This window comes from Mizuhopecten yessoensis, unplaced genomic scaffold (genome assembly GCF_002113885.1).
Source record: "Mizuhopecten yessoensis strain PY_sf001 unplaced genomic scaffold, ASM211388v2 scaffold10651, whole genome shotgun sequence".
In the NCBI taxonomy this organism is placed as follows: domain Eukaryota; kingdom Metazoa; phylum Mollusca; class Bivalvia; order Pectinida; family Pectinidae; genus Mizuhopecten; species Mizuhopecten yessoensis.
The window spans coordinates 1526787-1542082 of record NW_018408653.1 but is presented as its reverse complement, the minus strand read 5'-3'; the positions used below and the strand labels follow the sequence as shown (position 1 = coordinate 1542082).

At 35.8% G+C, this 15296-nt stretch overlaps 2 protein-coding genes across 2 annotated transcripts in view; one reads left to right on the top strand and one right to left on the bottom strand.

Annotated features, from left to right (window-relative positions):
- The window catches only part of LOC110461734 (U3 small nucleolar ribonucleoprotein protein IMP4-like), a 12129-nt gene extending 6512 nt beyond the window's left edge, over nt 1-5617 (bottom strand). Inside the window, exons 1-5 of the mRNA XM_021515364.1 lie at nt 5532-5617; nt 2659-2767; nt 2007-2090; nt 1165-1274; nt 537-824 (exon numbers count right to left, since the gene is read on the bottom strand). Of these exons, the coding sequence (XP_021371039.1) occupies nt 537-824; nt 1165-1274; nt 2007-2090; nt 2659-2767; nt 5532-5534 (594 nt within the window). The 5' untranslated portion in view covers nt 5535-5617. The remainder of the gene's footprint in view (nt 1-536; nt 825-1164; nt 1275-2006; nt 2091-2658; nt 2768-5531) is intronic.
- Nucleotides 5618-5659: 42 nt separating this feature from the next.
- On the top strand, nt 5660-15219 carry LOC110461735 (pre-mRNA-splicing factor ISY1 homolog). The gene is made up of 11 exons (XM_021515365.1): nt 5660-5774; nt 6703-6725; nt 7192-7243; nt 7820-7928; nt 9077-9189; nt 9551-9612; nt 10190-10245; nt 10827-10949; nt 11709-11824; nt 12473-12559; nt 13622-15219. The coding sequence occupies exons 1-11, from the start codon at nt 5772-5774 to the stop codon at nt 13727-13729; spliced, it is 852 nt and encodes a 283-aa protein (XP_021371040.1). The 5' UTR covers nt 5660-5771; the 3' UTR covers nt 13730-15219.
- Nucleotides 15220-15296: the final 77 nt, after the last annotated feature.

Genomic DNA, 15296 nt, shown 5'->3' with positions numbered 1-15296 from the left:
TTCTCAAACTTTGTAGGGCTCCTACCAACGAAGCTTTCAGCCAAATATCATGACTCTAGGCCTGTCCGTTCTTCAGAAGAAGTTGTTTAAAGGAAAAGTTGACGGACGAGGACGGATGGACGACGGACGGACGCCGCGCCACGGCATAAGCTCACCTGGCACGAAGTGCCAGGTGAGCTAAAAACTAGCTAAAACTTTTCAAAGAAATCACATTTAATATCATCTTCAGTTACCCACAGTAAATCTCAGGGCAATCTCTCCACTCCTTGGAGGTCGTTTTGGGCTAAACTTTTGGTAACAGGCGATGATATTATGATGTAATGGGTACTCATTTGAGAGCCTCTAAGAAAACAGGGTTAATTTTGTGATATTTTTCATGGCAATCTAAATCCACTGATTCAATAAAAGAGTGAGCATTTCTCATTAAGACCACATTAACACCAAAACACCACTGTAAGCAATGTAAGCTGTAAACAGAGTAACAGATGCTTGTTATCTAATCCACCAATGCATTGTTAATAAAGAAGAAAACTTGCCCGTTTTCCAAGTCTGGAGGATAACATGTGGAAGATGAGATGCGGGTATGCTTCTGACATAGTGCCTACGTCTGGGATGTCGTGTCGCATCACGACGTTGGACAGTGTGAATGAGGCTGTGGGACCGTGAGGTAGGTGACACACAATCAGTGCGTCGGGCACACCTCGATGTTCGTGAACCATGATCAGGTCTGTTACCTGGTTGGAGCGACAGGCGTCCATGAGCTGTTTGGTCTCGTAGTTACCCCTGTTTATTCTCTGGCTGTTTGGAAATATCAGTCTCATCTCCTGTGAACAGATAGTAAGACAATACATTCATGAGAAGTAACTGTTCGACTGTATAATCTGTACACCTGTATAAACCAGACCATCAATTACATCTATGAACTCAAATTTTGACCTTGTAGCCTTGACCTTTGATCTATCTTTGAACTCAATTTGTGACCTTGTAACATTGGCCTTTGATCTATCTTTGAACTCAATTTTTGACCATGTTAACTTAGCCTTTGATCTATCTTTGAACTCAATTTGTGGCCTTGTAGCCTTTGACCGATAATGTTATGTATTACAGTCAAACAAACAATACACCCATTGAAAACATGCACATATATAAAACTGTGTCAATTACCTTTGCAAATTGTTTGAGTTTTGAACTAGGATCTCTCGATGTTGTTATGACAATCTTGGGATCCTCCACACCAGCCCATTTGTACTCGTCATCGAATCTGTTGGTCCTTCCTGAATACAAAGTTGAAACAAGTCACAGCATTGAAGAATTTAATACATGTTCTAGTTATTCTCCAGTACTCAGTGTAATGGGATATAAGTACATTTTCAGTGTTAATTGGTAATTCACAAAGAGATTATGCAAGGGGAAATCTCAAGAGATAGATAAAACCCTAAATTCACATCATGCTCAAACTTCTTACAATACATTATATGAAACAGTCATCTATCCACATACACTACTTTGGCTTAAACATTAAAGTCTGACCAAAACTCAGTGGAAGTAACATTAAACTATTCTGTGTGCAACGCTTAATGTTTCTAATTTTCTTATTCCCTATTGCCTATATGGTGCTGCATTCATGGTTACTTTAAAAAGTGAGATTTTTTGTGATTTTTGCTACAAAATAGACTCATGAATTAGACATGACAACCAATATTGGTATCAACAGAACAATGTAGACCTGATAATCCCCAAACAGCAGATTCAACACCAAGCAAGCCGGTATTTTCACACATTAATGACAAAGCATTGCACAAATTCAACCATTATACAATATTATAAGCATCGGTATTCAGTCATCAGGTGAGACAAACAGTTATTTTTGTTTCTTGTATGTATTGATCAACAAATGAAAGAAAATTCTTCTTCAAAGTTTTTCACATAAATAAGCTTTGAAAATGAATATGATAGAATCTGATATTGTTTTTAGATCAAGGACAGAAGTTCATCAATCAACAAACCCTCTGCTCCAGGTCCGTCCCAGGCCAAGGTCTTCTGAATAGCCACAGCATCTGCCCTCAAGTCAGTAGGTATGGGTTGACCGCCTGAAAAAAAAAAATCACAAAACTTACATGAAAAGAATTGTAGATCAGACGGATTTAACCATGTTCAAAACACAACACATCAAATTCAATCCAGTCCCTTTTTAATGTCTGCCTAGTTAACCCCCTAGAACACTCCACGTGCCCAAGGCCCATAACTCATTACTGATTTAGTGTTAGGTGTCACTACGTATACACAATCACTACAAGAATCATAATTATTTTTCTTCCATAGAAAATGGATTCGTATTTGGATACTTCATGTGAAATCCAAAATGACTTGATTTTGACAGTTTTTATTCCTATCATTCGATTTTATCATCTTGCATCCATGTAATTAAATTTTGCTGATTAAAAGTACTGTTTAAATTCTTAGGTTAATACAAGTGATAACCCTATAATTCACTGATTGCCAACTGGCATATATTTTTTCTGGTTACACAATGTCTGAAAAAAGGTCTGCTTTATATGCATTTTATTTCAGCCTGTTTTACACTATAAAGAGACACAATAAATAAGAATGAATAATGAGTGAACATTCTTCACTCTTGTTAAAGAAATATATAGTTACTTTCTAGTGCTGTTTTCAACCTCTGTTTTTTATCTTGTATGCCTCTCTCCTTGTGTTCCTCGGACTTCTTGTAGATAAACTCTCTCCGGAGTCTTGCTTGTCTTCTCAGCTGTGGTTAAAAGAAACAAAATTAAAATAATAGTACCATAAATTAAATCCCATTAATTATCTGTCATTTGTTTTCCAAACCATTCATCATAATCCTTACAAAAACCTTAAGCATCGTATCCAAAACAAAAGTATTCAACACATTTGACTCTAAACATATTATTTTGTTTTTATTTTGTTTTTACTTTTTTTTTCAATGTTATTAAGAAATTGGGAGATTTTCTCTGAGTGTATGTGTAGGCTATCAATTTCAATCCTTGTCTGGCATACAATGAAATTAACAATTGCTTCCACAAAATTAACACCTAAAGGTTTATATCATATAAACACGCTGAAACACATGTACAAGTGTAGTATAAATGAATAAATATTCTGTTGGGATGTGAGGGAAAATGAAACAGGGCAGGCTCAAGTTTGACACTCAATGGAATTGGATTAAATTTTTCTATATATTAGAAGTCTGTGCTCTGAAATAATTGAGCTATCTGGCTGGTTAACAGTTTTGTCCAGTAGTCACCCAGTCAAGTCCTACTACACGTACAAGTAGGAGTCACGGTAGTCTAGTGGTAGGACGCAGGGCTCGTGACCGAAGGGTTGCAGGTTAGAGTCACGGCACTGTGTTGTATCTTTGAGCAAGATCCTTTACTCTGCTTGTTCCAGTCTACTCAGCTGTAAATGAGTATGTCGTTGGGTAGTGCTAGAATTGTAGAATGCTAGCTGTTAGCGCCGAAATTGCAGCCCCTGCTGTATGCTCCCCAGGGAGTTGAGAAAGATATTGGCTGGTTGCAAAGGCCCTATAACCACGAATAATAATTTGTGAACCGCTTTGAGACGACCTACGAACTAGGTTGTGATAAAGCAGTATATAAGAACCTCAAATTATTATTATTATTAATACAAACTTCCTCCCTTTTTTGTAAGGTGTGCCCCTATATAACAACAACACTATCTATAACCTAGCTTCAGATATTATCTCCATGCCAAGCTTTGTCCAAGGCTCAGTAATAACTTAGACAATGATAGAGCCTTCCTTGTCTTCTCTTTGACTCTCAATACACTATAATGCTTGCAAAACAAAACAAAGCTTCCAATTAAAACAGAGCAAAATCAAGAGAAGTCTGTGCACTGAATTCGAAAAGTTGAAACTATAAAGACTGGGGTTAGCTGTCTAGAGGTGGTTTGACAGAGGCCAGGGGATGGTACTTACTTACCATCAATCAATTTCCCCTTATCAAGCATGCACACATACACACTGTCACTTCTGAAACCAGGAGCTTGTTTTAATCAGTAAATAATAAATGTAAAGCTGTTTATGTAATTGTATTGTGTGGGAACAATCAGGATGTTATATAATACAATATCATAGGGGCCTACACATGTTTATTTATTAATTATCCTTCTTCTTCTTCAAAAACAGGAGTGGGCATCCCTGGGATGGTTCAACACTCGGAGCACATGCCGGTTGGCGGTTAAAAACCTCTTGAGCAGCATATACAATTAAAAGGCCAGTAGTATGAATTTATCCGGAAAAGGCCTTGTGACCTACTTGGAGGCTGTCCTGCTTGGTCTTAAAGGCCGCTAGGGTTGGGGCAGTCGCCTTCTAAGTTGGGAGGCTGTTCCACTGCTGTGTTGTTCTGCGGAAGAAGGATTGTTTGCAGCATTCCTTATGTGCCTGTACTGCACGCAGCCTTTGGGATCCTCTTGTCCTTGTGTCGCCACCTGAGGTATATTCATCAGCTGGGATATCCACCAGGTCTTTCTGGATCTTCTCCTCCCTCTGAAGATAAATGTTGCGGTGAAGAGTATAGCTGGTGATTGTAAGTCGCCGTTTGTTGCTGATATGGAGGACAGTACACCTTTTCTGGATGAACGACATCTGCAACATGTGCTCCCATCTTTCAAAGGCTGTCAAGTCTTCCTGCAACACAAGGGCATCTTTCCTACTCCTAATGCGCCGAAACAGGATGGAATCATCAGCGAAGTGACGAACGTTTGATGTAATACATTCAGGCATGTCATTTATGTAGACTAAAAACAGTAATGGTTCGAGCACCATCCCTTGGGGGACTCCGGATATGACATCCACTGTGGATGCTACTGGGCCCTCCAGTAGAACCTGTTGTGTCCTGGCTGAGATAAAGGCCTCAATCCATTTCAGAGTGGTGTTCCTTATCCCATAATGGTCGAGTTCATGTAGCAGGCTGTAGTGACGTGGGACCTTGTCAAACACTTTGCTAAAATCAAATAGGATCACATCCACCTGTTCTCCTGCTGACAAACTCCTAGCTATCGCGTTTTACAGGAGCATTTGGGTCGAAGTCCGTGCTGGTTGGTGCCTATATATACACAGTGTAATTTAGTACCAGCTGGCTTCCTCCAATATATAAAAACAAAATCTCTTGTCGTCAGAAAGCTACGTTGCAGCTATGAGATGGATGACTACCAGTGGCAGGTGCTGGGGTTAGCTTATTTGGTTACAGCAGCCGTGTCAAGAGGTATCTCCGCATTGTATTTCCCCCTCTCCTGTTACTTCGGTGCCTATATTTAAAGTATAATTATGTTCAGCATCATTACACTAAGCTGCGATAACGTAGCTTTTTGACGACGAGAAATTTATTTTATATATTGTGTCGTCGCAGAGGAGGCCGGGTATTAATATTAGTACTACCCGTCTAGCAGCACTGTAACAGTCAATACTAAGCCCCCCCCCCCCNTTACATACTCTTTATAATATCCTTAGTACAATTCCACTCTTTTAAACTCACCATCTTGTTTCAGCTATTCATCTCACACGTGTTGATGTCTTTCATGTGTGTTGACAAATGTAGTGCTCAGATCACGTAAACGTTTGTTATTAACGGGTAATCACAACACACGGGTTAAGCATCTTCATAACGCCGACTATCCATACACACAACGTTTCCGCTTTTATTTCAACTGTTGAGTGTGCTGAAAAGACAAATTCCTGAAGTATTTTGTGACATTGCTTTCGACAAGAAGATACCATGGTATGCATTGGATTAAGCTGTCTTGCAGTACATACAATATAGATCTTGGTTATAAGGAAACTGGCCATGACATGTCACGATTTTGAACGTTTTGTTATCACTGGTGCCTATTCTTAAAAACTGTTCATGCTCAAGTTCTTGTACATCTAATTAGATCTCCGAGGCCTTGTGACAGGATAAAAAAAAATGTGTTTTATGTACTTTTGACTTTAGATACAGAAGATTTAAAACTCAGTTTTAAAGTTGAATTATAGCTTGAAAACAGAATATGAATTGAGCATGATGAGAATGATTTTATGACGATTGGTCTTCAAAGATTCTGTAATAAATATATAGGTGATGATAAATTCTGCGAAAGAATGACTAACTTCATATCTGTTTGTTTTCACAAGTTGATAGAGACTAAGGGCCTGGACCGAGATAAAGATATATAGTTATGAAGTGGCTCATTGCATGGGGTCACATAAATATAGTTAAATAGTAAACTGTCTAACTGATTGACTAGAGGCACAGGTATTTTTTATGATATACACTCTGTATATCTCAATCTACAGTTAGAATTTTAAACACCTGTGGTTAAGGTGAGACAATATTCCTTTTACTGCCAACTAACTACAAGTGTTACTTGTTATGACACATGTTACAGGCTGTAATTACCGGTATATATTTCATAAATAATTTAAACAATGCTTTATTTTCATCAAACACTGTTAAAGAATACCTCTACAATGTACATGTTATGATGTACAAACATTGCATGATTTAAAATGCTCAATTGCGTAGGTTTCTATTTGGTTTTGGTATTTAATTACATGAGTTTAATGTAGTGTATATATAATACTCTATCGTCATATTATCGTCAGATAATACTGTAATTCATCTGATATTCTTGCTTGTCTTATTTTTTTCCTGTTTTTTTTCCCCACAGGCTCGTAATAGTGAAAAAGCTATGTGAGTATAATTTTCATTATTTCATTTATACTGCACACTTCATATGTTTACAGCAACTTTAGATGTTAAAGTCTGACTGTCTGCTTAGATTTTCAGAGTTAACAACTCATCCAAATCCACTCAAAGTAACACAGTTCACTTAATATTTTGCAAATAACAACCATTATCATGTTAATAATAACAATAATATGATGTCATAAATGCATGATGAAATGAAAAAGAGATAATTGTTTACATGGATGACAAAAACAATCTGAAAAAACTTTCTGTCATTTATCAATTTATTATTTTAAGAAAGAGGACTACAGAAAATTTGCATTATATTTAGTTAGTACCTACATTTAAGATGTCAGTATTGTATTGACAGATGATTTACACATGACTATAAAGAAAGTATAATTGTCCCTAAGTTAACAGCATATATATAAATGAAACATGATTGAATCCTTTTTTATTTTTATTACAGGACAACTTTAGCCAGATGGCGGGCAGCTCATATTGGTGATAACAAGGAACAGGTAAAACATCAGTAAAACATTACCAAATTATCTCCCCTTATCAAGGCTACCTAAGGTTGAAGCGCATATTTATCAGGGTTGAAATGGTTTAAGGTACACAAAAATATTCCATGATAAACATAAACACCTATGCTGGAACTGTGCCAAAGTTTTAGGCAGAGCTTAAAATGTACAGTTTCAAAGTCCTGAGTTCAGCTGTAGTTAAGATCTGAGCCTGTCGTTTCCTTTTAAGGTTCAGCTGGTTGAAACAGTTGAGCCGGATATGTGAAAGGGACCAAAATATCTCAAAGTCTACCTATAAATGACTGACTTACTATGACTATCAAATTTTCTTTCCTAAAAACTGGCCACTCAAAATGTCTTAAAATGACTCTACCAAATTATCTCCCTTTACCTACAAATACTTACCTTATGCTACTCACCGAATATTACTTTTATTCATTACCATAGAAATTCATGACAGTCATCATATTTTTAATAAACTTGTGAAGATTAGATACTGTAAGCTTTGAATTAAAACTATTTATTTGGGGGAAAATGTTATTTTCATTATATGCATGTATTTGTATCTTTCAGGAGAGACGGCCATACATAGCTTCAGAATGTAATGATTTAAGGAAAGCTGAAAAATACAGAAGACAAATTATTGGAGAAGTTTCACGAAAAGTTGCTCAAATTCAAAATGGTAATGATAGTGATCACAATTCAAAAAAAAAAGTCTTTCCCATTATTATTTTTTTCACTTTTCAAGATTTTAATGTTGCTTTATTGATACTGGTAACATATTTTATGCTCTAAGAATTATTCTAACACGATTCGTTTGCAACGCGTGTTTTGATTGGATACGGACCATGTTCTAATCTGCGATAGAATCATGATCAATCGTGTTAAGCTCCTCCCATCGCACTTAAGCCACGCCCCGTTTCAAACCAAAACAATATGGCGTCAAGTTCGCCTCTTAGCGAAATCCCGCTAATACGGCTAGAAGGCAACAGAACAGAAACGACCGATGAAATGTATTTGTTGAATGAATTGAAAAGTAAAAAGTACACACCTCCATTTATTACTGAAACGTTCGTTCCATCCGTGTGAAGGCATTTATTTAGATCCGAAATCAAATGAAACATTTCACATGTGTCGTATGCATTTACACAAAACTATTCACAAATCTATACAAATAATCACCGATTTTGTCGATAAGCACAGATTGGTATGCATACTGACATGTATGAACTTGTTCAATAGTAAACCGAATGTGTCGTATAAACTTTGGTAATAGGACGTTCACGAACAATCCAAATATTCCGCCTCGTCAACATACAGATCGAGCTCTCGCCAGTATGGGCGGGGCTAAATGACCGACTTTTGAAAGCTTCTTTCCGATTGGTCAGTCCGCTGCAGAATGACACGTCGCCAGTTCAGCTCGCAAAGTACTTTCGTACAAGGAAATACAATGTTTGTAAACATATTAGCGTATTATATTTGTTAAGGTGTGTTAGAATGGGGATAGTACGTTGTTTTTCGTGTCTATACTGGCGATTAGAACATGAAATTTGGTTTAACCAGCAAGTATTGGTTGTTACGTCACTTGTTTGTGAGAGTAACGTCATCAATTTGTATAGACACTCGAAACAACGTACTATCCCCTAATTTTGTTTTTATTTGAAAAGCAAATTGTACAGTTGTAAAATTTTACACCATCAATTACCCGGTAATGATAGTTAAATTATTTAAAAATTATTTGAACAAAAACTGTTTAGATATTTTTTTTGAAAGAACAGCTAATAATATTGAGGAATAATGTGTAATTTTATTTTTGATATTTTAATCAAGCTGGTCTTGGTGAGTTCCGACTACGAGATCTCAATGATGAAATTAACAAGTTGTTACGAGAGAAGGGCCACTGGGAAGACCACATCAAGGATCTCAATGGACCAGACTATCGAGTATGTACACTTTGTAACAATTTTACCAGCAAAGTTTTTGTTTTGGCTTTACCAGCAAGTATTGGTTGTTACGTCACTTGGAGATTCTTTTTTTTCATTGAAGAAAAGAGAGTACAATATTTAACACAGAAATTTACAAATTTTAAAGGGACACAAGGTTTATCAAGTGTCTTTTTGGAATTTCACAATTGCATAAGGAGAGTTGGATGAATTTGATGTTCTCTATACCACAACCCATTAAGAAAGCAATCACAGATTTGCATATGACATCACATAATTATTTGAAGGTCCTATTACACTATTATAGCCAAGAATAGGGGAGAGAAAAAGTCTGATTTGAATGGAATTATTTTATTTATAGAAAATTGGACCAAAAATGTTGGATCAAGAAGGAAAAGAAGCACCAGGAAACAGGGGATACAAGTAAGTTATCAGGGATTTTGCCTGGTGTTTGTTGGGTTTGTCAAAGTGGATTCCCAATAGAAAATCTGTCTCGTATATTCCTATTTTAACCTATTTTTCCCTACTGTCAATTGTTGTTCAAAGATACTGGTATTAAGAATTTCCAGGCCCTTAGTATAAATCAAGGAATGCAAGTACAACCAGAGGACCTTAGTGTATAACCCAGGCTTATAGTATTAACTATGGCCCTTAGTATACCCGGTAACCAGAGGCCCTAAATGTAACCCAGGCCCACAGTATAACCAGTGAACTTAAGTAAAACCTAGGCCCATGGTATAAACTATGGCCCTTAGTATACCTGGTAACCAAGGTCCTAATAAGATAAACTATGGCTCTGAGTATAACCAAGGTCCTAATAAGATAAACTATGGCTCTTAGTATAGCCAAGGCCCTAATAAGATAAACTATGGCTCTTAGTATAGCCAAAGGCACTTAGTATAACTGAGGTCTTTATTAATTAGCATACCGGGTAACTAGAAGCCTTTTTATAAGCTGAAGCGCTAATATAACCTGCTTTCCTACTTTGTGGTTATTTCAGATACTTTGGAGCTGCAAAGGAACTTCCTGGTGTCAAAGAATTGTTTGAACAAGAACGTATGTTGCTCCATTTTAAATCTTATTACGAGACCTTGTGTTTTATTTGAACAGTGTTAAGTAATGACGGTCATTTTCCAACATGCTCTCCATTTTGCTCAAATTTGTGAGAGAGAAAAAAATAGATAAAAGTGAATATTTGCTAATTTCTGACTGACACCAATTATTTTCTTCTTGAAAATAAGTATATGTTACCACTGAAGCTATTCAGATTAAACTGCTATAAGAATTCTATGAGTTAACTAGTCTTCAAGCCATTATGTTTGGTATGCTATTCCGTCTTTGCATATTGCAGAGTTATCCTCTCTTGGGAGCAGGTATTGGTTGTTACGTCACTTGTTTGTGAGAGTAACGTCATCAATTTTTGAAAAAAACAACGTAATTTTCTCACACAAACCAATGACGTAACAATCAATACCTGCTCCCAAGAGAAGATAACTCTGCAATACGCAAAGACGGACTACTACATAGCAGCATTTATATCTGGATCTGGAGTAAATTAACTTTCTAATTATTTTCTTACAAGATTAAAGTTAATTTTAAAAGAGACGTCTATATTTAAGTTAGCTCTTTATTACTAGCACCTCCAATGGTACGGAAAACACGAGCAGAGATGATGAAGGACATTGACGCTGATTACTATGGTTACAGAGACGAAGATGATGGCATTATCGTACCTATAGAACAGGAAGTAGAAAAAGAAGGTTTGTGTGTAGGGACTCCCCTTTTGATTGGTAGACCAAATGGATCCTAAACACCACCCTTTGTCACCCGGTGATATTATGCCTGAATTTAAAGCAGTATTAAAGCTGTTATTTAACTGGTTTTTAGGGTACAATTAACCATAAGCTACTCGCCAGCTAGTCGTAAAGGTACAAGTTATTCAGATTAAAAATGGCCACCATGGTAGCCATCTAGAAAATCACTTTCTCTTTTCCTGTTCTGAATTTTGGATGTGTATTTCTATCTTAAAATACAAAAGAGATAACTTCTGTTGTAAGATATAGGTATGAATCTTCTAGATAATAAATTGGTTGATGGTAATGTTTTACATCCGTAGTTATGGGTTTTGATCACAAGCATATATATATATATGTATAAATATGTGTAATGTATTCACTACTGTAACTTAATTAAATCAGTCAATTCCAAGAATATTTTTTTGTTTTTTCATCTTTCTTCAAACTAATTATTCACAAAGTATTTCTACTTGTCCTTGAAGATTTTGTCTTTGCGAAAAAAGGTAACAGCTAATATGTACATTGCTTATGTCTTAATCAATAATTGCAACATCTTTCAATTAACTATAACTCTTTTCTCTGATTAACAGGAAAATATGTTTGGTTTCAGCTACTTTTCACAATTATATTGGAGCTGATATTTTTTTCATAATAATCTCAAATTCAATTGTATTATTTACCAAATTAGCTTCGGTCAAAACACATTTCTTCTCCATACTATAGCCATCACCCAGGCAGTAAGGGAATGGAAAGAACAACAGGAGGCACGGGCCCAGGGTAGCCAGGTTGATCAGGAGGAGGAAGAGGAAGAGGAGCCAGTCCTGTACCAGCAAGAGGAGGTACAACCCAAGCATATATATGTCACACAGACCTCCTGTAATATACCCATACATATGTGGTATCTGTCAAAATATGTAATAATGTGTAAACACACGGGACAAAATATGTAAAATGTCAACACAAAGCGCAAAATACATATATTTTGTCAACACATAGGACAGAATATATATGTTTACACACAGAACAATATATATATATGTCAACACACAGAACAACATATATAATATGACAACACATAGGACAGAATATATAATATGTCAACACACAGAACAATATAAATATATGTCAACACAGAGGACAAAATATATAATATGTTCACACACGGAACAATATATATACTATGTTTACACACAGAACAATTGATATAATATGTCAACACACAGAACGATATATATGATATGTCAACACACAGGACAAAATACATATTTTGTCAACACATAGGACAGAAGATATAATACTGGTTATGCATACAAAATACTTGTTGAGTTTCTTTAAAGTGTGTCAACACACAAGAAAAAAAAACTTGATGTTGTCCTGAGTTTAGAAGAAATATTAGTAAAGTGGTGATTTTTTCCTATGCCTATCGAGTATGAACCATGTTTGTTATTCCCATATGATCTAAAAGAGTTTTTGATATTTTTTTGAAGATTGAAGAAGATGAAATTGAGACATCGAAAGCTGAGGAGGAGAATCAACATTTTATAGCACACGTTCCCGTACCATCACAAAAAGAGGTAATCGTCTATACACTCATTCACTCATTGTGTTTATTTTGCATATACAATGTACTATGCCAAAATGGTTGGTAGTTTATAAGGCATAGTCCATGGTCCTAATGTATTATAGTACGAAAAAAATTGAAAGATATCACATTTAGATATGGTCGATCATTTTAGGCTAATGTAATCTAAAGTCTACTAAAGATGAAGATACTGTACACCTGGAAATTCCCCCCTTCACACTTGAAATCAATTTTTGAAAAGTGTTAATTTCGTCTTTCACATTTAATTTCTATGCTAATTATTCTGCTTACTTATATTTGCTGTAATGATAAGTTCCCCCTGGTTACTGAGGGTGAAAAAGGCGAAAAGTTAAACTGCAGTGAAGATTTCCTGGTATACAGTAGTATTATTATGGGCAGATTGGTCGAGTGGTTTACACTCCGGCCTTCCACGCAGGTGGCCAGGGTTCGATCCCTGAAGTTGTCATATGCATGGGTATTCAGAGAAAGTGTTTTTCTCCTGCCTACACAACTCCAGCAAAACAGGTGGAGTATAAATTGGTCTGGGGTGGATGTTATGGTCTTTGTGCTGTAGCATTCAAGTGAGATGGCTCTATAAATTATGCCGTTGGAAGCACAGTCCCACTACAAACAGAACACATTACATCTCCAGCACACACACAGGCATACACACATAGGGAGATATTAGCCAGGTGGCATAGGACTATTAGGTAGCGCCTGATAAGGCAGCTCCTGCAAACTCCTCAAAATTGTATTGATTTATGTATATGCTAATTGTCTATGTACTGTAAAGCGCTTTAGAGTGGCTTATGTTAGCTAGATAGGGTGCTATATCAAATATTGTATACTATTATTATTATTATTATGATAATTATTATTTTACAAGGTTCTGTAAAGGATGCTATTGTATGCTGCTGACTATAAATGTTTTGGGTATTAAGGCTTGCTGACACAACTTATGTATGTCTAGATTCTTATTAACTAGACCATCATCATTACATCTCTTTTCAAACATGTAATTACATGTATTTATAATGTCTTGAATTCCATTTAGATTGAAGAAGCCCTTGTCCAAAGAAAAAAGCTGGAGCTTTTACAAAGATATGCCAGTGAATCACTGCAAACAGAAGAGGGTGAATCTAAAGAGATGATGGGCTTATAGTAGGGGTTGGGAGTGGTGAGTTTGTGTGAGGGTTACTACAGACACACTGTTCTTGTACGACTTCTTTAGCTCATTAATGTCTGCTAAAAACCTACAGGTTCCTCCCACTCGTAAACAACAAAGTTGTCACCTTTTACTGAATTTTAACTTCAATGGTAATAAATATACTCTGCAATTTTTTTAAGAATCTGATGGATGTATTTACTTTTTGAAAACATGAAAACACCCCCAGCAACCAGATTGTGTCTTTGTTCCATGTTTCAATGTCTCTTACAGAAGTTGTGAGAATGAATCAGAATCAGAATCGATTTTCTGCAGATACTATGAATAAGGTCATTTGGAGTTTGAATAAATTATTATTTATCATTTAAAAGGCAAATGAAAATTGGTTTTAAGAAGGAAAGTGTTAAATGAAATGTAAAAACATAATAAAGTGGTGTAGTTATACGACAGAGAACTGTAGTAATTTATGGCCAGAATACAATGAGCACAGAAGTCTTATATGATATGTCTGTAGTTAGTGTGATTGTGTACTTAAAGATTTATGTTAGTGAGCTGGAATAACACCCAACTATTTGTATGTAAGTGAGCTTGAATAACACCCAAATATTTGTATGTAAGTGAGCTGGAATAACACACAAGTGTGTGTATGTTAGTGAGCTGGAATAACACACAAATATTTGTATGTAAGTGAGCTGGAATAACACCCAAATATTTGTATGTAAGTGAGCTGGAATAACACACAAGTGTGTGTATGTAAGTGAACTGGTATGTACTATCATAGTGTGTTTGAATTGGTATGTACAAAATATATATCCAAGTATTTGTAAGTTAGTGAGCTGGCATGTGCTGTTTCATAATTTGTACTGTTCTGTATATAGGTATAGGTGTTTGTATGTTTGTGAGCTGTGGTATGTATAAAATTCATCAAAAAGTTTGTATGTTTGTACAAAACATATAGTATTTGTGTTAATGTATTAATGATATGTACACATTTGTGTTAATGTATTAATGATATGTACACATTTGTGTTAAAATCACAGCTACATCATACCACGATAGTAACAGTGCCACAAGAGTTACCCAAATCTAAACGTCCGACACTCTTGTCAACTGATTATCAACGACACATCTGGTCTCAGTGTATGTCTATGCACCTAAAACTCTAGCAATACTCTTGAGTAAAAGTTTAATAGATTAATACTGTATAGGGGTAAAATCTGACAGATGTCGCAGTGAAGTTAGTGTGATATTAACAGCATGATAACCACTGATCACAAGTGCCTTTTCAAATCTAAATAATGGTCTTTTTACTCTTTGCTTTGTTTTGAATTTATCCTAAAATTCAATATCATTCACAACATGATATATTATCAAATGAAAATTTACATCAAGTTTTTAGGCTGCCAGAAATCAAGGACAGGGCTCCCATTTCAAGAATGTTTGGTTACTCAAGGACATTTCTAGACATTCATAGTAAAGCATTTTTTTTTATTTATTTTTTTAATATTGTATGAAACTTGGACTAGGCATTATAATTGTAAGATGATGGGTGTATCTGTTGTTT